This window comes from Eurypyga helias, unplaced genomic scaffold (assembly GCF_000690775.1).
Source record: "Eurypyga helias isolate BGI_N326 unplaced genomic scaffold, ASM69077v1 scaffold1176, whole genome shotgun sequence".
Taxonomy (NCBI): Eukaryota; Metazoa; Chordata; class Aves; order Eurypygiformes; family Eurypygidae; genus Eurypyga; species Eurypyga helias.
Window position 1 is genome coordinate 94901 of NW_010255823.1, and position 23568 is coordinate 118468.

Here is a 23568-nt window from a genome sequence, read left to right on the forward strand (position 1 = left end):
GCACCAGGATACAGCTCTGGCACACAGATAATCCCTCTCTGACTGACTGTGGCACACTAATGCACTTCTAGAGAGGCAAAGACGACCAAGACCATAACCAGCCTTGACAACAGGCAAAGCCATGGGCACCCTATACAGGCAGTAAACTGCTCTATGCTGCTGGTTGAATCGTGTCCTGGATTAGGCAATACATTTCAGTAGATTTATTTCTTTATATAAAAATGTTAATTTTATTCTTTTACTAGGAACCAAATATTTAAAAACTGTAGTAAGGTCCTACCAAAAAAATCAGACTTTTAACCAGTCCTTTGTTTAGGGACAGGACTAAAAAAGCACAGAAGAAAGTAATGTCTGTCTGAGAGCCATCTGTGCTACTGAAAGCAATGGCATACACAGTATAAAGTTCTGCATATTTAAAATAAGAAAATTAATATTAAATAGAGTTGAAGATTAAACCCAAAACTACCAGCTTCAAATGCTCCAAAAGTTATTCAGATCCACAGAAGTCATAAATCACATGTGACTTTAGAAATTATCATGTAGGAATTGATGCCGCGTTCTTTCTAAGCTCCAAAAAACGTTTTCAGTCTCTGCTTTGAAGTCATGTGATTTAAAAACCTACTTATTTTCAAAAGAAACCTGACTTTTTTTTTTTAAATTACTCTATCAATTGTGAACAAACAAACAAAAAACACCAAAACCCAAACTTCCAAAGATTGCTTTTACTTAAATTTAGTTGTTTTACAGCTGGGCTGACCAAAGCCTAGAAGTCTATACCAATTCTCTACATGCCTTCCATAGTCAGCGGAGGCAGAAAGCACTGCCAAACAGCAATGTATTTCCAGTGCTTTAGACACTCACGTTGGGATGAGCTGCTCTCTGGAAGCATCTACCTTTCTCCAATGAATCGAGATGACAAGTTTAGACTAGATGATTAGTGCTAAACATAGCTGAGATAAATCCCATCCTCAAGTGGTTTTAGTTAACTGGGTGAACTGGCAAGATGAGAGCAGCTTCATGACATTTTCAGGGGGGAAAATATTTGTAAAAACAGCCAAGGATTTTAATAGTAAAGGTTAACATGCTAGTCTTACTACATCAGCATGTGTCTTGCACCCCTCACCCCCATTCTGGCATGAGCTATACAGGCAGCTTCTGGTTGTATCTTTGAATTTCCCAGCATTTACTGGTCTGTCACCACTTTAATGTTCTTTAAACATAATTTGTGGCATTTTCCAATACTCATCTTCCCTGGTTCCCAAGAAATGTCTGACCTATTTATGGTCCATTGTTACAGAGAGCTGGGGAGAGTTAAGCAAGTTTCCTGGTTTGTTCTCCACAAACAGTTTGGTTTTCCTTTGTGCTCTGAAGTAAATAAGTTTAACTGTGTTTAAAACCACAAATATACAATAATGTCGCCCACACATTCCCAAAGGGTGAACATTATGTCTGAAGTCCTATGGTTTAGGATACCCAGGGTATATTTTACTCCTCTTCTCTAGAACCAAAGCCTGGGAGGTATACCAGGAGAATACATGTGTCTTTCCCTTTTGCTTTTTCTCCTTAGCATCTGCTGGCAGGGTTATAGTGCTGAGTTAGAAGGACCTTTGCTCTGGGTCAGCCTTCAGTTCTCACGGACACAGAAGGCATTGGCTAGCACAGTTACATACCAGTAGTCCCCTGTATTGTAATATCAAAAAATTGTCTTTAAGGTACAAATAATGTCACTGCACTTCAAAACCTGCCCTGCGAACCTCACCTTTGCTCTTGAATTCTGATTCCCTAGTGCTGCTAGGATCTGTGCTACTGACCAGGACAAGCTCTCCAAATTGCACTCCCTCTGTTTTGCAATCTGAGTGACCCAATGGGTGCTGCACAGGTCTGGGTACTCCAGGCCCACCCACAGAAAGAGAAAATCTGTCCTTGACTTCAATAATTCCAGTATTATGGGATGTTTTCCTATCTACGCTGTCAACCTGTGGCCTGACCTTGGGAATACACTCCACGTTTTCCAAGTTTTCTCCTCTCTGACATAGCACACACCTTCTTCAAGGCACAGTCTGTCTCATATTTGCACATGAAGCATCTGGAAAAAGTGAGCTATTATCATCAAGGGATATTAAAAATAAAGACACCTCTTGTGGAAGCCCCTGACCCCCAAACTGTTGGATGTTGGCAGAGTGTCCTGGGGAAGCATTACTACATGCTCACCCTGTTGTTTTTATAGACATCTGGCATTACCCAGCACCACAAACAAGACACTGAGCTAGATGAACCTCCATGTCCAACCCCACATGGTCTATGTTCTAACGTCAGGTTGGAACTCTCTGTGTGTTAATGGACATCATAATGACCGCAGCAATGACATGCCAAGGACTAAGAAATTGAAAATATGAGTTACGTACTTTTCTGAACACATTTTAAAAATATAAATCTTGAGCAAGGCATTAACCTGTGATTTGGAGATGAACCCACCACCCAAAATCCCAGATCCAGCTTCCTCTTCCACTCTAGTATTTGGCCAATTGAGATTTGGAGCAGGCCATAAGACTAGTAACTGGACTCTTTCTGTCAAGGGATTTCAAGTGAATTGGTCTCATACTTGGCAACTCCACTAGCTGTTTGATATACTGTTACATGTCAGTTGGGACATGCAGTTGATTGCATTAAAACCCAAGTTAGAGACCTTCAGAATGAAGGGAGGTGCTTGTCCTTCAAAATCCAAAGCACATTTGGTCTGAGCTTCTTTTTGTGGTTTGCTGATATATTCTAGACATTCTTGTGTGATACACCATCATTTCACACTCCTCGGAGTGCCAGGTTACTTTCTTTTTTTAAAAGTGACATTTTATAAGGAGATGTCATTAATCTGAGTCACTAGTTTATTTTTGCATGCTTGAGCTCTGGTTTGTGGTTTGGGAAATAGTGACAATCAGTCATAAACTTGGACCCTGTGTGAAGAGGACCATTAGGGCAGGAATGAAGAAAAATCCCACCAACTGAAGGTAATGACAGCTTTCTGTGAGAACAGGCCCCTTAAGATACCTATATTTTTAAAAATGACCAGTGACTTTGCATGCCTCAATTCTCGGCATCCAGATGCTGCTTAATAAGCCTTGGTTTTCAAAAAGAGGGTGCCTACTCATTTTTTTAAAAATGAGTCAGACCTCCAAAATAAGCACTCAGAAACAGAGACTTCCAAAATCAATAATAAACATAAAAAGCAAAATAAAAAACTGTGTCACAGAATTTGATTCAGCAGCATTAAAAAAAAAAAGCGCCAAACCAAAAGTCATCCCTGTTTTTGTGCTGTACAAAGGTAAAAGAACTGATGTTTCAGTGCTTCATCTTTTCTTAGTATAAAAGAAAAATAAGTTGTTTCCAGCTGACTCTACAGCTGGAGGAATGTTCTTGGCAGGAACACGTTTGAAGAAATAGTTCATTTTAAGCAAATATTGTGGAATATTTATAAGAAACTAATTTTGTCTTCACAATCGTGTATTTGCCCTGAATCTCGACTCTTGGAGTTTCAGCCCCTTGATAAGAGAGGGAAACAGCAGAGGATTTTTATCAGCAGCACAGGTTTTGAATATTTGCAACAACACAGAGACACAGAACGCTGGGTAAAAACCCACAAATAACAACTCCATCTGCTCGTGGACTGGACAAACAGAAAGGCAGAGTCTGTCTAGCAAACAGACTATTCGCTGGGAGTTGTCTGTCCAGATTCAGCCTGTGCACATGAGACATCAATGCCGTTTGTTCGTCGGTTATGAAAGTCCCTTGAATGAAAGGCATTAGATGGCCCATTTTGCTGTATTCTAAAAATATCAAGGGCTTTCAAAGTCATTTTTATAAAGTAATATGGGAGTTAAGGATTAATTGAACGTACTGGCTTAGGATATCTACATTTCTGCACAAAATTAATGTGACAAATTAAGTTTTTATTTAGTTCTCCCTGGCTGAGAAAGGTTGTAATTATGTTAGAGTGTTTACAGCTAAAATATATGTTTAAATAATAAATATGTGTTTCAGAAACCATTTTAAACCTTCTTTTTTAACACGGTCAACTCCATTTCAAGCATATGAATATTTCAATTATAAAACTTGAATACATGTAAAATAAATTAAAAATATATTATTTACATTTCAAATTATTTATAACATATACTGCTTGACAGCAACAAATTCACCCTTAAAATGACCAATATTTTTTTGGCTTTTAACTTTGCTTCTCAGCTGTGGTAAGATTTATATTTTAAATACCCATGTATCTCAGGTACTTACATGGATTTTTGCTATAATAAAATCTGAGTAATATAGGACCTTTAAGATAATTATCTTCACAGTACCTCTCGAAAGAAGGTGGCTAATCTTATTACTATGTTAGAGAAAGGGAATTGAACTTTAAGCAGATTATGTGATTTGTCCAAGGTCCCATGCAAAGTCCGTGGCAAAATGATGCTTAATTTAAATATTGGACTTCATCCCCCCAACTACCCACAATTACAACTGAAAGTGAAGAGAGAAAAATTGGTGTGAAAATGGTCTGCAAGACTCGATCCTTTTCTTTAGCTTCTGCCTGTCTAGTTTTTGGTTTGGATTTTCTACAGCTCAGTTAAAATAATGTTTACTTTGGATCCATGAAACAACAGGATGAACTTGAAAATTCATCTTGAATTCAATGGCAAGATAACCTGGCCAGGTTCGCTCAAAGCTGGGCCTGACCGACAAGTTCCAGGTTTGAAGATTGACAGTCCAATTCTACACTCTGCTAAAGTAAAAGAAAAACATTCTCCCCGGGTACTGAAAATGCACTAGTCATTTTTAGAAATGTGAAGGCAAATGAAAGAACTTATTTTTCACTTCATATGTGGCTAGTATGTGTAATTTGAATTATTTATAGATCACTATTATTTAGGAATTACTCAGCTCATGCATTTCTGCACTTGTTTATCATGTCTGCCGCTTCTTTTAGAAATCATTTCTTTTGCCATATAGGATTTTCTATTGCTCTCATAGGTTATGAAACTGATAAACAATTCTGTAAGGGAGAGACACTGAAAGAGTTTTCACTCAAAGCCAACTTGCAGCCTGTTACAGCATTCACAACAAACAGACGACTTTGGTCTGGACACCCTCTAGCATTATTAATTTTATGACAATTCCTTGCAACCATCAGCAACAATGTTTTCACCAGCACTCACTCTCCTGAGATTAGAAATTGCCAATTAATGACTGCCACTAATAAATAGAATCAAGCTTTATAATGAAGGATCCAATTCTGCAGTACCAAAATCAGAGCACTTTCCTCCCAGCCGCTTCACCTTTCCCTGTTAAATGTCTGTAGCCATAATGGCTTCAATCCTAACACACAAAATGCTTACACTGGACCCAGGGGGCACTTTCATGATCACATAAGGGCTTCAGAATGGGGCTCATTTAATACATCTCCTTTTCTGGAATGCCCTTTCATCCACACTTGTCCTCAAGTGGAAGGATGAGAGAGAGAGAATAGTGAAGCCCATGAAGGACATTAGAGGATACTCTTCACATGGAAAAAATGCTGCCATATGTTCAATGGAATCAGTAAGGGGAATGTACTGGATATGAATTAAGCTATAATGTTGACTTTGTATTTATAGGATATAAGGCAAAGCATCTGAAGATCCTTACGTCACTGGATAAGCACTGTATAGCTATTTTTTGAGATGCTGGTTTGGCTGTTAGCATGTTTATTTCAGTATTAAAATCAAGAAAATAACAATTTCTTATAAAACCTACTAAATGTTTTTGAAAAGTTAAATGCAAAATGTAAACCTTTCCTTGGAGCTACCTTCCAGTGCTGGTGAAACCAGTGGGAACTCTGCTCCGACTTCTATGGCCCTCCACACTGGAAGTGGACGTTCGAGTAATGCTGCCTGGGTTTTAACTTTCCACAGGCTTTTGGGGAATATCAGACTCCCCATTTTATTATGTGCCAGGAGAAGAGAGGGTTTAAGAAACTGGGAGGAACAGCAGCAGCAAAAAATTAATAACAAACAAAAAAAGGGTTACCGTGAAACTACAGAGGCCCCCGCTAGGTGTGATGAGCCTGTGTTTTCCTCTGCAGACATGGTACTGTGTATTTGGTTGCTATTATGTAGATGATGCTTAGACCAAGCACCTACACTTTAAGGATATGCTATTCAGAGGCGCTGAATTTCTGCAATCTCCACGTCATTAGGCTGCAGCTCAAGCAGCCAGTTTCCTTGGAAAGCTGGCTCACCTAAACGTTTGTTTCCTGTGGGCCCTTAGCGATTGTAGTGCTAAATGCAGAATTATTCACACAGGCATTTATCCATGCCTTCTCTTGGAATAAAAGGCACTGAGCTAAATTCTGGGCCAGTGAGAGGAGATGCAAATCTCCTGGTTATAATGGATTCTGCCACAGGTAAATTTGACTAATTATTTTCATAAAACCGGATGAGAAAAGGATTCACATCTCAACATTTGTTGCTGATTTAGTATGTGGCATAGCAAAAGGACAGGCTAGCTACAAACTAGACAAAGCTATTAGACATTAACGTTCAGACAACACCTACCTCACTCCAAACCAGCATGGTGCCGAATATGACCTGTAACCCATCAAAGAAATTGTCTCCTATGATGATGACAGTGGCACCTCCTGTAGTCCATCCTTCACTTGGACTGATGGCTTTGATACATGGTGTAGCTGCTTTTCAACACACATGAAAAAGAGAAGTATTCTGCTGTTAGAACCAGATTTTAATGATAGAAGACTTGCAAAAAATAAAATAAAAGGAGCTTTCATTTTCCCCCCCGTACTAACACAAAGATTTTAGCAGTCACCTTCTTTCTAGTACATGTGCATGACCTCAAACTATATCTTTGGAAACATTTTTTCCACAATTAATTTCTGTTTGGTTTTTGTTATCTGCATTGAAAAAATTAACTTTTTAAAGCCTACATTAAAAAAAACCAAAAATCACCACATGATGGGCAGAGACCAATTGGAAATCAGTACAAATCCTTACCTTTATTCTATAAGAAATGTTCAATACCTGAGTTAATAAAACAATCTCCAGTGAGCTTGCTTTATTATCCATCATAACCGAAATTAATCGAGGAATGTCCTATAAATATTATGGAAAATATTGGCTAAATAAAAGAGGGTGTAAACCTCAACATTTCTTTAACTATTCTGCAATGAGATCCAGGTTGTTCTAATATTAAACCACCCTGCCCTGTTTAATGCTTTGGCTACTACGAAAAGAAAACAAACCAAACCCAAAATCAAACCAACCAAACAAACAAAAAAAAAAGAACAAAACAAACAAACAAGAACCCCTACAACCCTACCATCCAGTCATTCCAGTTACACTGCATCTACTGGATAATTAAGAAGTGTGTGCAATGCATTCTGCCATATTCATAGAGTCTGTCCCTAATTTCAATAGCCACTAAATGTCTCCTGATGGGATGCTGAATACTGCTCAAAGTAATAAGACCAAGTCTTGGTGTAAGATCTTCTGGTTTAAGTCTATTTAAGCAGAAGCACTCTCAACTTTATTGTTGGTGGTATATGGCAATATAAACAGCCACACACTGATTGTCCTTCTCTGCTGTACTGGAGTACAGCAGAATTTAACTGTGCCAAAGCAATGGGAATAACGTAACTGTAAAAATAACCTGAATAAGACAAAAAGCCCTGAGTAACTCTTAGCTGCAGAGTCTCAGGGTGGTCATATAGGTTCATGAAAAGAAGCAACTCCATCCCAAATGCCACCAACTTCTCCTTGCTAATACAGCATGTGGTGAACATACGACACATACCATTAGATAACATTTCAAGAAACTGGGTATCTCAATGATTTCATTAGCCATGAAAAACATATTCCTTAAGGAGCAGCAAAACTCCACCAATCAACCTCAATGTTGAAACACAAGATTCTTTCCTTTAGATATGGAACCAGTCCCCAGCAGAGAAGAGGCTGAGTCCACTGAAAACATGTGATGGGCTGCCATTACCCACCCTGATTCTGCAATGTCAGTCAGCAGGACTTCAGTAGTTGCATTATATATATATATATATATGCATATATACCTTTTCTTTTAGGGTTGCTGGCATTTGACTGTGAATTGCTATTTGGTTGAAAGGCTGGCTGAGATGGTAATTTGGTTTGTAGCTTTGAGTATTTGATGATGTACTCAAGGGACAGCACAGAGCACTAGATCAGGTAGGGATTTACTAGGAAGATAGGGATGTGAAAGCCACCCATATGTTAGCACCATCCAGGACAACACCCTTGCACCCATGAATTACTTAATGTGGCTGTGTAGTGCCACAGTCCCTGCCCTACAGTCTTCTAATATTAAAGACAGTAAATTAATTCATTCACAGAAGTCTACTTTAAAACGCTTCAGAAATAAATTGCTAAAGAGACCCTGTGTGTCTACATGATTATTTAGTGAAGTTCTGGTCAGTTGGAGCTAATTGCAAGAGTCAGTGAGGCTGGTGAGCAGCTCCTTCTCCCAGCCCTGGGCAGGGTGGGTAGGCATGGAGCTGGGAAGCAGGAGGGAGCTGGAAGAGGAGCTGTTGAGTCACCCTTAGCAGCGAGTGTTTCCGTGGCCATTGCTACAAACTCGCACCACCCGTGATGGAACGCTTGCATGGGAAGCAGACAGACCCCGTCCCTACCTACAAAAGGTTGTAAGTGTCAGGCACAAACTTTTCCACTGCTTAAGCTGATGGGGATGCCAACTCCAGTGAAAAACACAAACACAGAGGCAGGAAAAAATCATTACCTCACTCCAAACTCGGCAGAGCACAGCCATTAACTTTTACATGAGCTAACAAAAGAAACATCCTCACATTACCGTCACGAACATGTAGCGCGCACACAGAAGTAACAACAATATGTTTTATTTGGATTCAAGATACTTGCATAAAACTGCACATAAAACCCACTGCAAAGTCCAAAACCAAATGCTTTCCTTTCAGCCAAGCTCACAGCAATGGATTTACAGTGAAAGCAGCTTTTCAAAATGCCATCTAGCCCTTTCACAAAATCAAACTCTTTCATAAATAAGAATTAAAATCACTTCCAAATTACACCCTTTCCAGTATTTCCAGTTGATTGTGGACACACACACTCCACAATAAAACCTGAAGATAATCAGTTTCCCATGTGTCAGAGAATGAACTACTTTTCTTAAAAGCTACAAGCAACATTTTTTCCTAAATACCAGTGAATAAAAATGGTTTGAGACCATAAGCCATTAACAGAAAACATATGCAGGCTTCAAAATTATAGATTCAATTCATCTTTAAAATGAATGCAAGATACTGTTCTGCAGTTACAGGTCCCCAGTAAAGGTATTGCTATTTGTCTTGTGATGTTCTTTGCAGTACCTACATTGCACTCCGAAGTGTCACTGAGGCTGCAGTGTCAGTGCTGCCTCATGCATTTGACTCCGATACTTTATACATCTATGTGCTTAATATTAAACACATGCCAAGTCCCATGGCAGCCAGCGGGACTTCAAGCAGAAACCCAGGTCCTTGGGGCTGTGGGTTGCTCACTGGGACACTCTCACCTGCAAAGTCAATGTGACCACTCACACGTGTAATTTCATTTAAATACGCAGCAATTGTGCTGAATCAGTGCCTCACCAAAACTGCTGGCAATTGCCCAGGGCATCTCCTCTGAGGAGGAAAAGTCAGGACTAGATGGTTTAATAAGCAGGGCAGGTTGGTACCCTTTGCAGGCAATAGCCAAGAAGCAGCAAGAGCACTGTGCATTCCCAAAAGATTTCAGGGCAGCATTTTCCCTTGGGATCAGCCACAATAGCTGATCAGACTTCCCAACTTCCCCCAGACAGCTTTCTCTTATGTTAAAATACAATTGTCTGTAAAGACTGGAAGGGCAGCACGAAGGTGCTGCTCCACAAGGGAAGCTGCGCTGAAGGGCTGCATCCCGAGGCAGCCTGAGGAGACGTGCTGAGGGAGGCATCCAGACTGCTACCTGTTTTTGAAGGCACAAAACATGTTTATACAATGACATATTTGCAACAGTGAGTGTCATTGGGACATTGGTCTTACTAAAACTTTGACCTTCCAGGCCCTTTCCATGGAACACCAAGAAGAAGGATGGAAGAATCGGGTCCCATTTGCCAGCATCACCACAGGTAATGTTGGGAGGGGGCAAGGCAATGACCTCAGCTCTATTTATGGCTTGGGTACAAATGTCTGGCCAACTCAGGCCCTCAGCTCTTCATATTTCTTCTGTTAATCATTTGGCAACTTTCAAAGCGCTGTCTGGAAGGTGTTTACTTCTGTGCAACCCTAGAAAAACAGAGCTAGGCAGAATAATCTTTTCATTGGAGACTTTGGCTTTTCTGCATTTTGTTTTGGTCACAAGAGGAACCAAAGTACAGGACAGTTTTTTGCAGAATGCAAAGTTCCAGAATCTCTATCTGAAATTAACTACAACACTTTTTAATATTTCCATGAAAAAAATATTTTGATTCAAAATTTTATCACTTCATTTGCCCTTTTGTAACACCAAAACACCATTTCTAAAATAGTGTTTTTAAAACAAATATTAAAAATTTACATAAAATTTATGTTTTTCTGCAGGAAAAAAAGAGATTTTAGTTGAAGCCTGAAACTTCACTGATTAAAAAAATGCAGTGAAGGACTTTAGGCCAGTTCTAATAAAGGCAATGAAGGGTACATGATTGATAACATGAACAGACTTTAAGTCCGGAGAATAATAATAATAATAAAAAAGAATAATTACACATTCATACACATACAATTTTTTTTTTTTAAATGAACAGCCGGTAGCCAATAACAACCAGAACCAAAAGAGTTTGGTAGCCTACCTATCAGAGAAGATTTTCAGACGCTTTGGCCTGAGCATATTACATTCACTGCATGTTTCCAGAGCAGTTGTTGGACTGAGGAAAAACGACGCATTTCACCACCAACTGCAGGCACGGACCTTGCCGCTCCTTGCTGAAGGTGATGCGGCCACATCCTCCACCTGCTCAAACGGCCTAACGGTTATGAGTCTTAATGAGCTGCTCTCCCTCTTTGCATAATATCAAGGCAAATCAGCGTTAACATCTGACATGTTTCATTGTGCTGCTCCTGCGGTTTGAGTTAACAGATAGAGATGTTAGAGGGAGGCAGTGCAATCCCAAACTTATCAAAGCCAATGGGAATTTTGCCACTGGCTTCAAAACTACGGTCTCTGTCGATAATTTTTGAGGATTTATGAGCCAAAACCTTAATGACTTTCAAGAGAAACAATGTTCTTCTGAAATCTTCATCTTTTCTTGGAATATACATCGTTAAAATCTCATCACCTCCCATGCAAAGGGTGGTTGGTACCAACTTCAGCACACGGGTAGCAAGAAGGAAAGTTGTTTGTTGTGTGCTGTGTATGTCAGTGTGTTCCTGTGTTCTTGTACTCCCCTAGCTACTGATATACAGGGGATTTTTCTTCCTTCAAACTGTGACAATAAAATGATTACCCCGCCACAGTTTAGCATAATGGTTCAGAAATGCTCGTGGCATATTGCAGAGTTAAAGTGGAAATTATTAGGTAGCTCTTCTTTGTTATAATAATGATCACTCCACAAATAAAAGCTCTTCTCCCAAAGGTACTGCAAGGCACAAAATGCTAATTCTGAAGATTATGTGTGCGCTTTTATTAAATATTACTATGCCCTGTCTGTTTGAGGGCTTCACTGCTCTGATTGTTTTATGAGTGCCATGTTAATGTCAGCCCCATCTTGCTAGCAGCAGGCACACATTTTAGCTTTTGTATGAGAGTTGATCAAAGGCCGCGTGCTGAGGGAATTGCTGAGAAAACACGGACAAGCGATAAAAATCTAACAGATTAATTGGTTTAAATTTCATTTCAGGGCGTTGAACTTTGGCTCAGGACACTAGTACTACACTACCAGTCAGGGCCTAATTACCACATTTCCAATTTGCCTCTGAACAATGCTTGGAAAGAAGAATAATAATGGCACTACTAATAATACTAATAACAATAATAATAACAAAATAACAGCAATAACATCTCCTTATAGCTTCTTGTACACATTTAACAACTAACTTAGTGTGCGGGCAATCGCACTGTGAAATCTCTCTCCCCTGCATCACCATCCGTCTGCCCCCTGAGCATTTCTATCTGCCTCAGACAGCACCTGAAGACAGAAATAGCAGATGCCCTGAGGAGCATCCAAGATCAGAATTTACAGAATCAATGAGCTACCTATCAAGTCCCTTACAAACACACACCGAACATCTCATAGTCTTAATTAGAGCGCTGCATTTATAAACAGAGATAGCATTTATCCTCCAACAGAAATGATTTTTCTATTGATAGAAAACAGAGGCTAGAGGAAAAAAAAAAACATTTACCACAAAGTTTATAGGTGGCCTTGGAATTAAGGTTAATTGAGCTTAGGGGTAAATGTTCACTGAGGTGAATTAGTGGGATGCACAGCTATCAGCAGGGCTCTGGGACTGCTCTTATTTAGTTTCTGAAATGTATTTGCTCTACGGTTAATATCCAGTTTGTGCTGGTGACTGCAAGAACGACCTCGCCTGCAGTTCTATCATGAAGTGTGGTTTCATCCTCCATTATTCCATAGATGAGGCTCTGACAACAGTTGCTGCATCACAACAGGAGTTTAAGTGATGGGGTAGGTGCTTTTATTTTTCTTCTCTTTAGGAGTATTGTGACACACAAGGAGAGTTGCATAAAGGCAGTTAAAACAGAAATTCAGAGGAACAGGGAATGTCTCATCTTAGAGGAAGTACTGAAAATATCTGGAGTTTAATTTAATTTTCCTTTTTTTCCTTGGGTAAAACCTAATTCCAGAATAAATATATAAATGAGCCACAGATTAACTCACAGTTTATGGGTCTGATCCTGCAACCTGTTAAATGCTTTCGCCAAACTACTGATTTTCAGAATATCAAGACAAATCAGTTTTAAGCACTCAAAACCATGACTTATTGAAGTTGTGATTCAACAAACCACTTAAGCAAATGCTTAAAAACCCCAGCCGAAGAAGTTGCAGAATAAGGAACTAGATTTTCTTAAGCCACTTGAGCAGTGTTCTGTGCCAAGCTGCCAAGAGCTATGTAATGTATACGGAACTGGGGTTTCTCATTTCAAAAAAACACTTTGGTTACATCTAGACCACCCTGTGCAGTGCAGAGCTCACCCAATCTGACACAAGAACTAGGAGTAGCAAAGCCGATATGCTGATTTCAATATGCTGCTACGTCTACTTGGTGTTGCACAGAGTCAAATGTAGCAGCAACTCAGTGATGACTGCGATTCCTACAGCATCTTATATCATCGGGTGTAGATCTTCCCTCAGGTACCTCACAGCTGTTGAAATCATGTAAGGTTTGTGACGCTGAGCAAGGCAGGGCCCAGGAATTGCCTCAGCCTAAACTCCTTTCGCACAGCACTCTGGAGCCAAAGGTGTGCAGCACTTGTGAAGGTGCTCAAGGTCTTTTTGATTTTTAGTTTGACAAGGTATGTTTCTCCCTAAAAGGGGAGAAAACCATTATTTCTTCCCTTCTTGAATAATAGATATATATGGGTGTTATACAGGGGGGTTATTTCATTCATCGTTGTTTATTGTGGGTTTTCCACATTAAGCACTTTAACAGATCAAGTTTATCATGGGGCAACTAGGTTTTTTCAAAACAGAAAATTACATTTTTTCCAAAATATGCCAGTTTGAGAACTAACCAAATATTTTGGGGAGTTTTGATTTGAGTCGGTTTAGTTTAGGTTTTTTTCCAAAACAATATTCTCATTCCTGAGAAGCAGGCGTTATCATCTGCTCACCTACTTCGAGCATGTTGAAAGGGCGAACCCTAAAAAGCCTGTGTGCCCATGCAACGATATCATTCACTTCTAGTGTGTGGAGGCATTGCCAGCACTGTATCCAGCATGAGCAACTGAAGTTTACCAAACCAGCCTGGATGAGAGAAGTCCGCAGGACCAGTCCAAAGTCATAGACACTTCAGTGAAAGGGAATGTGGCAGAGTTTTTACATGTTGTACTGGAGCATTAAATCTTCACTCTTAAGCTAAACAATGCATTTGCTGTTTATCTTAGTAAAGTGATGCTCTTCCTGCTTTCCTTTTTCATATCACAGCCTGCTCTCTCTCCTATTCTCTCCTGACAATAAGCAGCTGCTGTGCAGGAAACAGGGTAACAGAGGTTTCCCTCTCGAGGAGATAACTCACGCAGCTTTATGCAACACAGGCACGAGGATGCTCCTCCTTCCCAGCATCTTGATATTTTGGACTTACCATTTGCAAGTTTTAAAGATTATAACACCCTGCCAAAAGTGGCAACCTCCTCCTGGTTCTTCATGACGTCTTCACTGGGTGAAGTCACAGAACCAAAAATACACGTGCCGTGCAATCCCTCCAGGTTGGGGGAAGGAAGGAAAGGTTGCCTTTGTTTCTGTTTTCAAGTACTGAAATTAAAGGTATTGGCTGTGGTGTTCTTCCTAGTGTTTTGGATGCTTAGTTCTCATTAATGGGAATTGAAAATGTAAATTACCTGGGATAATATTCCACCTACAATCAATACTTAAGCCAGTGTTTCTCTTTTATCCTTGCTGATGCCTCAGCTAGCAAAGTTACATTTCATGGACTCCTCTGTGTTTCTCTATCCTTAATGATTTCCAAAGCTTTCAGTTGTAGATCACTGCCTGAAAAATGATTGCATTGAAAAAGGAGGCGATCCTGAATAATAAGAGATGTGTTACCAAAAAAAAAAAAACAAAACTGCTGTGTATTTCACTTAAATCATCTGCATCAAAATAATGATTTAGTTGTCTCTAAATGATTGCAAGAAATGCATTTTCATTAATTCTTTTAAATCCTTTCACATCGGAAAGGAAGTTTGGGGTGGGGGGGGAGGTGAGGGGATAGGGTGTTGCTTGTTTGTTTTTTACTTTAGGAGGTACCTCCTGCTTCCAGAAAGTCATAAAACAGCAAGAGTCCTTAGCATCTCACTGCAAGTCGGCAAAACTTGACCTCCAAGAGAGCTCTGTCATATTTGTTTGGCAAACAATGAATTCCCCAAGAAAAATATAATATTGAAAAAATCCACAAAAATTTGGTTCAAATCAATATATAGGTTCAGCCAAAATATGAATATAAATATAAAAATGAATAATGTATATATTATTGCTATTCTTGAAAATATATCTATGTACTCTCTATACAATTTTTTTCCAAGGAGCCTAACAATTTTATTGTGAAATTTTTTGATGTACTGTTCTGATTTTATATTTCAAAGAAATATCAAGCAGATTTTAAGCTATAATTTTTGCATGCATTGCTTTTGCCCCATAGTTGGAAGATTCTCATTTTGAGTCAGCCATGAAGAAACTGTTGTGGGTGGCCTCGACCAAACACAGCACTCTGCCTAAACCAACGCAGCTACCCAGCTCCAGCACTGACGCGGTGTCTGTTATCTTGGACAGCTGGGTTGCACAGGGGATATACACACACCGGATCAGGATAAGAAACGGCACATCAAGAATATCGCATAGGGCCTTCTAAATATTGTCAGTGCTTCCAGCTCCAAAGTGGGGACAAGTTTGCTCAGACCCAAGCACCAAAGCAGTGACTACAGCAGCACGTTGTCCTCCCTCAGGGATGCACAGGTACATTTCGACCCCAAGCAAAATAAATGTTTGACTATGAGTCCCACATTATTGCACCTCAATTTCTTCACTCAGGTCGCTTGCAAAGGCACTAGAACAATGTTCCTAAAAGATGGGAAGCTGAAGGCAATAGCATGCAGGGGACTGAGGCATGCTATACACACGGGATTGTACCATTTTACCTAAACGTGGACTTTAAAAGCTCTGTTAGAAGAACAGTGAAAAAATCCTATACGCTCCTGCCATTTCAATGGCTTCCTACTGATTTAACTTCCACCAATTAAGTTACAGAGCCCAGCTAAGCCAATATCACTATTAAAAACAATAAGCATGTCCAGAAGACTGCATCTGTTTAAGTGCACTAAAGTTTAAAAATAGTTGCACTGATGCAATTTCCGGGTGAGGATGAAGGCAACCTTGCAAATGGAAGCCCAAAATGTGTAATATAAATCAACCTTAAAAGTCTGTCAAAACAAACATCGCTGCATAGCTTGCATACCCCAAAACCTACTTAATTTAACTGACTGGTCCTCCAGAGCTGCTAACTAAGGTCCTGAACCAGCAAAGCATTGTTATAGGATGGAACCAGTCATTTGCTTAATGTTAACCCTGTGGTTTACTGTTTCTCTGAATCCCAACCTAACAGGCAGGTGGGTACTATTTCTAAATTCATATTTTGTTTCATCATCACCCTGGTCTCATTTTCTCTATTTTCCATCAGTACCTTAACAAAAATGTAAATCTCTCACAGCAAAACTCTCCAGAGTCAGAACACAGGGCTAGATAAAAGCTCCTGAGCCACAGCATCCCGTCCCTGCAAGGTGTAAAAAGCTCAGCGTCCTGAGCACAACAGCAGCAGGTTTTGACATTCAGATGTACGCTGGTACATTATGGCCACACTGGCAAGGTTTAGTCAATGATACACAAAAACTATTCTAGATGAAAGATGAAGTCCAATCTAAATCTAAATTCTCACTCCCCCAAAATAAATCTTTGTATCAATTAAACCTTTATAGAACCTTTAACTATTACAGTATAAAAAACCAGAATACCACCACCATAAAATCAGTTTCGCCCCCCACTATATTATATACTGCAAAAATTAGAAGTTCACCTGAAATAGATTCTACAGCAAACGATTTCTTTTGTCCTGATATAACAAGAGGCTCAACTAAAATTAATTTTTAGCTGAATTCTCTTTGTTCAGCAGAATTGAGAAACACTGCCCACAACAGAGAGCTCGCAGTAATCATCTTTCAGAAACAGAACAACCCGCGTAGAAACACAAAGCAGTTGTGGCAGGGACAGGGAGTGCCTGTAATCCAGTTTCTTCAAGGGAAATTCAAGCACCCTAAGAGTTCTTATTCCTCATCTGATTTCTCTCACAAATCACAGGCTGCTCTCTAATGCAATTTTCTGGAGTCTGAGAATCATAAAGTCAAATATGAACAAGTCTAGTGGAAAATCTGCGACGCTAATCTTGGCCTACGTTGTATTTTTAACAGGCACTGAATTTGTGTGTCGGATTATCCAGATGGCCATACAGGAATCATCCTGATAGGATTAAACCTTTGTGCTGAACTCTGCTCCATCTGTTCCCGGAGGTTTGCCTATCGCTATTGGAATACGAATGTTCAGCCTATGTCTAGCACCACGTCTGAAAGCGCCTGTTTACCACACGCACACACACATATGTATATGTGCACACACATATCCTTGAGTACTTGATTAGTAATGTGAGATGAAGTTAGCCTGAAGTTTACCACTAAAGAAACATATTGGTTTTATTATTCGTTTGAAGAACAAAGTATGCAATATCTAAATTCAAACAAAAAAGCATTTCTGTTGTTGTTCTGGGACTTGTTCAATTCATTAAACCATAATACTGCCATAAATTTATAGATTAAGGCATGACTAAACATAAAGCAGCAAGGCTCTTCATCTTTGAAATCTATTAGTGTATGTGAATGTATAACACAATTGCACTTTGAAGATACCATGGTTAAATATTCCAGATAAAAAAACAGCCAACAACAAAACGCATGTGTGCACACAGCGCTGGTAGCTGGTATTTGCAGCTCCATCCAGTCACAGGCTAAGAACAAAAAAGTAGTAATCAGTCCCAGTAAAAGAAAAGCTTATTCCCATTAATGTTGCTTTCTGCTTTTATTATCTATTAATGAGAGTCTTCTGCATTCATTGTTGCAGCCTGCCAGATGCAGCAAAGATCCATATTCATCATGTGCAAAAATCGTGTTCAGGCTGTCTCTGTGACAGGTTACGCAGAGCTGCCAACGGAGAGACCAAGGTCCGATGGACGGCCTCAGCTTTCCAGGCCCTGGGCCAAGGGAAAAGGTAGGGAATCCGTCTCTTGTGTGAGAAAAGCATCCCAGTGATCAGATTTAACTAGATTGCTGTCCTGGCCAGAAATACGCTACAAATTAGTGACTACAAGGGATTGGAAGGATGGATAAGAAAAGTAAACCACATCATTCTTCTATCACTATTATTGTTGTTTTTATTGTTATTATTATTGTTTGATTCAGGAATGCAATATAATACTCAGCCCATGTTTGTGATGGCAGTGGGACAACAACGGAGACATCACCTGAATTGCGTTTCAAGCAGAAGCCCTGACTGTGTTGCAGAGACCGAGATCCCCTCGTCTCTCCTGCACAGTGTCTCTCAGCCTGTTTCCTCCTCTGTTCTTCGTGCTGCTCTGAATGCAGGGTCAAGCACCCCCTCCAGCTATTTAGGCTTTACTTGCAAAAGCACAAGCATAAAAATATATTTATAGTTCATAATATCTGTCCAGCAATGACACCACATAAAACCAGCACGCTGAAAATCTGAGGAGTGAATATTTTGGACTCAAGCCCACAAATGCTTAGAGAAGTGGTTCTTTCGATGTGTCTGATAAAGTCAGGCTATGTTTTTATTTATTTATTTAGGACCATATTCAGACCACCTACCTAAGGCATTGCAGCATGTAAAATGTCAGGCTCCAGCACTGACGGGGTGAGGTAGTTATCCTAAATTAGGATCCTCTTTCCGCCATACAATGAGCAGAGATGGGCAGACACCTCTGGAAGCCTGGAGACCCAGGAGTTCCATGCTGGCTCCCAAAAGTACCAAGGGACCTCGCAAGACGATATCATAGGTAGGAAGCAGCCAAAAGCAACCCTATAAAATAATATTTGGCAGCTAATGTTGAACAGGCACCTGACTCCGGGTTTTCCAGCAGGCACCTCTGCTCAGACTCAGGGCTGAATGAGGAGGCAGCACCCGCCAGCACCTTCAAGGTCACAATCCCAGGAAGGGGATAATTTTCCCCAAAGGGCCCCTAATCAGAGTTGCTTTACTCTTCAGTGCCTCGGAGAGCCAAACCTGGTCAGAAATACTTTTTACCTCTCTTCATCTCCACAAAGAGCCCAGGAAGCAGTGTAATACTCTCACCTGAATGTGCCACGGCAAAGCGCTGTGACCTCAAACCCCAACCCACCAGCTCAAGCTGCAGCTGGAAAGATGAGCAGCGTTGTGGTCAGGCCTGCAATTTACCTCTGAGTGCTGGCCTTCCCTCTCAGCAGGGATCAGGTAACGCCAAACCTATGAGTTCCATATGCAAGCCCGTGTTTTCAGCGAGCAGCGGTGCGCGCTGTCTGTTCAGGCTCCAGCAGCGGGGGAGATCTAGCACGTCTGTTGCCGTTTCACAACCCAAAAGGGACCTCTGCGGGCAACGCACTTTGCTTTTCATGGGATAGATACACAACCTCTGAGAGAGTTGCTACAAAACCATAATGATATGGTATTAACCAAATAGAATTAATTTTGAATTTCCTTATACTCCCATTGCTAACAGACATTTCAACAGTAGTACAGGAAAAAGCACACAGGTTCCTGAAGCATTTGGGACCAGATTTTTGGGAACACCCAGCTATCCAGTGGTTCCAGTAAACACTAATGGAATTTTCAAAGTACCTGACAGATGGGTATAAAAATTCTATACCCAGCATTTTAAAAATCCTACTAAACACCTACCTGCAGCTTCAGGCACCTTGGTGCTTTGGGAGCTTGGCTTTAGGTCCCAGAATTTCCAAAAGATTTCTTTGGGGTACCTACACTTTTCAGTAACCACTTGACTCACAAAAATGGATCAGAAGTTCACAAAGTCCTAAACATCCACTTCTTGAAGGATAGTATCTTGTTAAGCATCTCACAGTGGCCTTTGTACTTTAACTTGCAAATCTAAATGTTTGAATTAATTTTGAGAAATTCATTTAAACTGCTAACTTTCAGTCAAGTTTTTAATAAAATTTTATTCTTGATCTTTTAAATGAACTTCCTAACTCTATTCGCTTCCCTCAATGAGGTCATAAACCAGCTCTGCTTATATTGCAGTCACCTTCACGCTAAAGATTTGTTTTGTCACAGAGAGAACTATAAATTCGTGGAATGAAGGTGGGAAGCAGAAAGGACTAATTGTGACACACAAAACTTTCTGGTTATGCTCAGCAAACAGTTTGGGCTAAGATTTTAAAAAAAGTTTATGAAGTTGCACTACTGGCTTTAATGAAAGCACACTTTTTGCAATGCCATGCACTCCTGAAAATCTTGTACCCTGGATTTGGGCCAAACACAGAGCCTGTCTCCATTCCAATATTAATTATTAGTTTATTTTTATTCTTTACTACCAACATTAATAATTTTCAGATGGCAACCCAGATTAGAATAACCCCTCCAAACATTCCACCCTGGTGGGGTCCATTTTCTGCATCAGTTTCTTGGTTTATGCTACTAATGCATTTCCTTGGATGTGGAGAAGCTTTGTCAAATACTCATTTAGATGGGGAAAAACTTGGCAGGCACCCCACAACGGACAGTAAGAGAGAGTCTGAATCCTCACACCGGTTTTCTCTCAGTTCAATGAGATGATGTGCATCCTGAGATGAAAAAAAACCCTGAGTTCATTACTTGTGAAGTTTTCTAATCAGAATATTGTAAGAGACAATTTGATGGTAAATTTTCATCTAAACAAAACTTTGATCCTGAGACTGTTAGCACTCAGCTGATTCACAGCTTTGGACATAAAGTTCCAAGGGAACAGGGACCTTCCATAATCACTGACTGCTTTGGGGTGTTTAAATACCGGGGTGCCTAACATGAAACATTTGGAAGTGTCCAGATACCTGCAAACTGCTGTGAACACAATTCTTTGATAATCATGACCTTTTATGACATCCAGATGAGTTTCTAAAAAAAAAATCACTAGTTCTTGGCCTTCATTTACAAACCACAATTCACAAAATAATTTTCCTTTGTACTCTGCCCAAATCAGCGGGGGACCAGAGTGAAAAACATCTTTTCCTGACATAACAACAATAAAGGTATCCTATAATTAAAAAGCTAAGTTAGAGGAATTTGTTCAGAAATAATATTAATCATATTACAATGATGTATTTCTTTGTCATTTGCTGGCATGCACATTTTGGAAGGTTGTACAAACAACGTCTGGCAAAACTTCAGTGCCATACGGTGCAGTATCTCCCAAACATTGCTCTAATCCTAATGTAATTCTTCTCCCCTATGACGCCATTATATTAGTGGCATGGTAGCCAGCTAAGCAAATTGAAATCTAATGAATGCTCATTATCTAGGGATATTCATTGCCTATTTGAGTGCTACTGAATGTTCTCCTGTACTGGTAGCTGTGAAGTTTTTGCCAAACTAGCTAAGGTTTTTCTACTTGCATAACTGTACTCCGATTCCTCTGAGGTCTGGAGAGAAACCTCAAACCTTCAGAAAGTGGTGGGTCTAACTCTCCAAATAAGAGTCAACTCTCATGGAGGTTGGAGAATTTCCATCTCAACTTTTCTCCCTTATCTGTTTGCTGTAACAAAACAGGGGTTTTTTCCACGCAAATCTGTATCAAATTTCAGTGACAGTTTTCCCCATGTTTTCTTCTTTTTGCAATTTTGGGGGCACGGTTCTGAAAGCTCCTCTGGGAAATTCACAAAATGTGCTCTGTCTTCATCCAGGTACTATTTTTCCTTGAATTTATGACATCTTCATAACAACAGAGGGTAAAAACCTACCACAGTTTGAGATCACACTTATGTTTTGCGGGAGGGGCTGCTTTATTTTTAATTTATTTAAAAAACATTAAGGGCGGCTGCTCATAGGTGGAAACTGCCACACCTAATCTTTTTAAAATCAAGGTGTCTCCCACTTCCATTGTAGCAATTTTCCTTTTTCAATTAGATGTGACACTAGTTCCCTGACAAGTGACTGTCAAGCAGGAATCCTTTCTAAATGTAGTAGTTGAAGTACCTAAACTTGACTTTTCAGAAGGTAATTCCATGGGCATTATGTAACAGCAATCCTTTTCATTAAAGACTGGAATACTTCAAATGGTATCTCTTAAGCCTCCTGCAACGTGGCAGCAGCAGTGTTAGTACACCTATGTTATGAAATAATGTTTAAATAATTAAAAAAATAGAAGCTCAAACCTCCAATTTCATGAAATACCTACAGCCTAATGACAGAACTCAAATTCTGGTATCTTCTCACCCAAATCAGTCATTAAAAATCCGCTTCCCAGAAAATCATTTAAATCTTGTTTTCATTTAGCTTCAGACTAAAAATAAATTTTGAAAGATCAAAATTGCTGCAGCCAAATACTCTAAGGTTTTGAGAACCTCTCCTTAAAGGCTGATTTATGACCTAGACAAATAGAAGCAGAAGATTTTCTGCTTTCTATTCAACATGACTGGCTGTGAGAAGGGCAGCTCCACCTACCCACCCACCCAGTTCTTGTGAAATTCTCAGTAACATCCAAAGAGGAAGCAGGGGTCTGGGCCTGCAGACAGCTACTCTGCTGTGGTGAAGATAAAAAAAAAAAGGCATCAGCATAATTGAGTGGGGCATAATTCAGTTAACACACTTTTGGCTACCTTAATTGGAGCTGTATGAAGGTGAGCTCTGCTGTGTTTTGCTAACCTGATGGATCCCAAGATCTTCCTCCCGAAAGGACCATTTAGATCACACAGCCTGACATCCTGCACAGTGCCTGCCAAACCCTGAATTACTCAAAACCCTGAACCTCTCCCGACCTGCCATGTATTTTATAGGAAGATACCACATCCTGATCCTCTGCAACCTGCAGAGAACCTGCCAGTTTTTGAACTTACTTCAGTGGTCCCCAGAATTGAAATCTTATTGAGATCATATTGGAGTCTTTATCTACAAATTCCTTCAAGCAAAGAACCTTAACTTTCTGGCCACATTTTCTCTCTTCAGTGGGACAAATGCTCTAGCTCCCTCTAAGTAAACATACTGGACTAATCCAGCCCTAGTGTGCTCACTTATAATAGAAACATACAGTAAGTCCACAGGGCAGTGAAGAGGTTAATATTATATATTCAGTGAGGTCAATCTCCAAGAACACATAACAAGCCATTATGTAAAAAATTGCCTGAATTTATGAGTCACTGCATTTATGAAGGAACTGATATGAAAAAGACAACTTGGCAAAAGGAAAGAAAATGATTTCCAGCTTGGAGTTTTGCAATCCTTCAGTATATCAAGGCTCACTTACTGTTATTACTACCCATGTTGTGCAACGTTCTGAAAGTCACATTTTTTCCCTTGTGTATGCATAGAGATGTCCAACAACCCTAGGTATTCTTCCCTCATAGAAAATAAATTAGAAAGCAGACGTAAGTCAAAATAACATACAAGATCCCCTCAAGTAGAGTGGTAGAATCCTAATACTTTTTTTTCAATATTTCCCTTCTAAATAATAAATCAAGCCCACTGCATTTCTCTATATGGAATTAT

General features: G+C 39.9%; 1 protein-coding gene across 1 annotated transcript in view; it reads right to left on the bottom strand.

Moving 5' to 3' along the window:
- Positions 1-23568, bottom strand: part of EBF1 (early B-cell factor 1) — a 101983-nt gene that overhangs the window by 64728 nt on the left and 13687 nt on the right. Inside the window, exon 3 of the mRNA XM_010153417.1 lies at positions 6585-6715. Within this exon, the coding sequence (XP_010151719.1) occupies positions 6585-6715 (131 nt within the window). The remainder of the gene's footprint in view (positions 1-6584; positions 6716-23568) is intronic.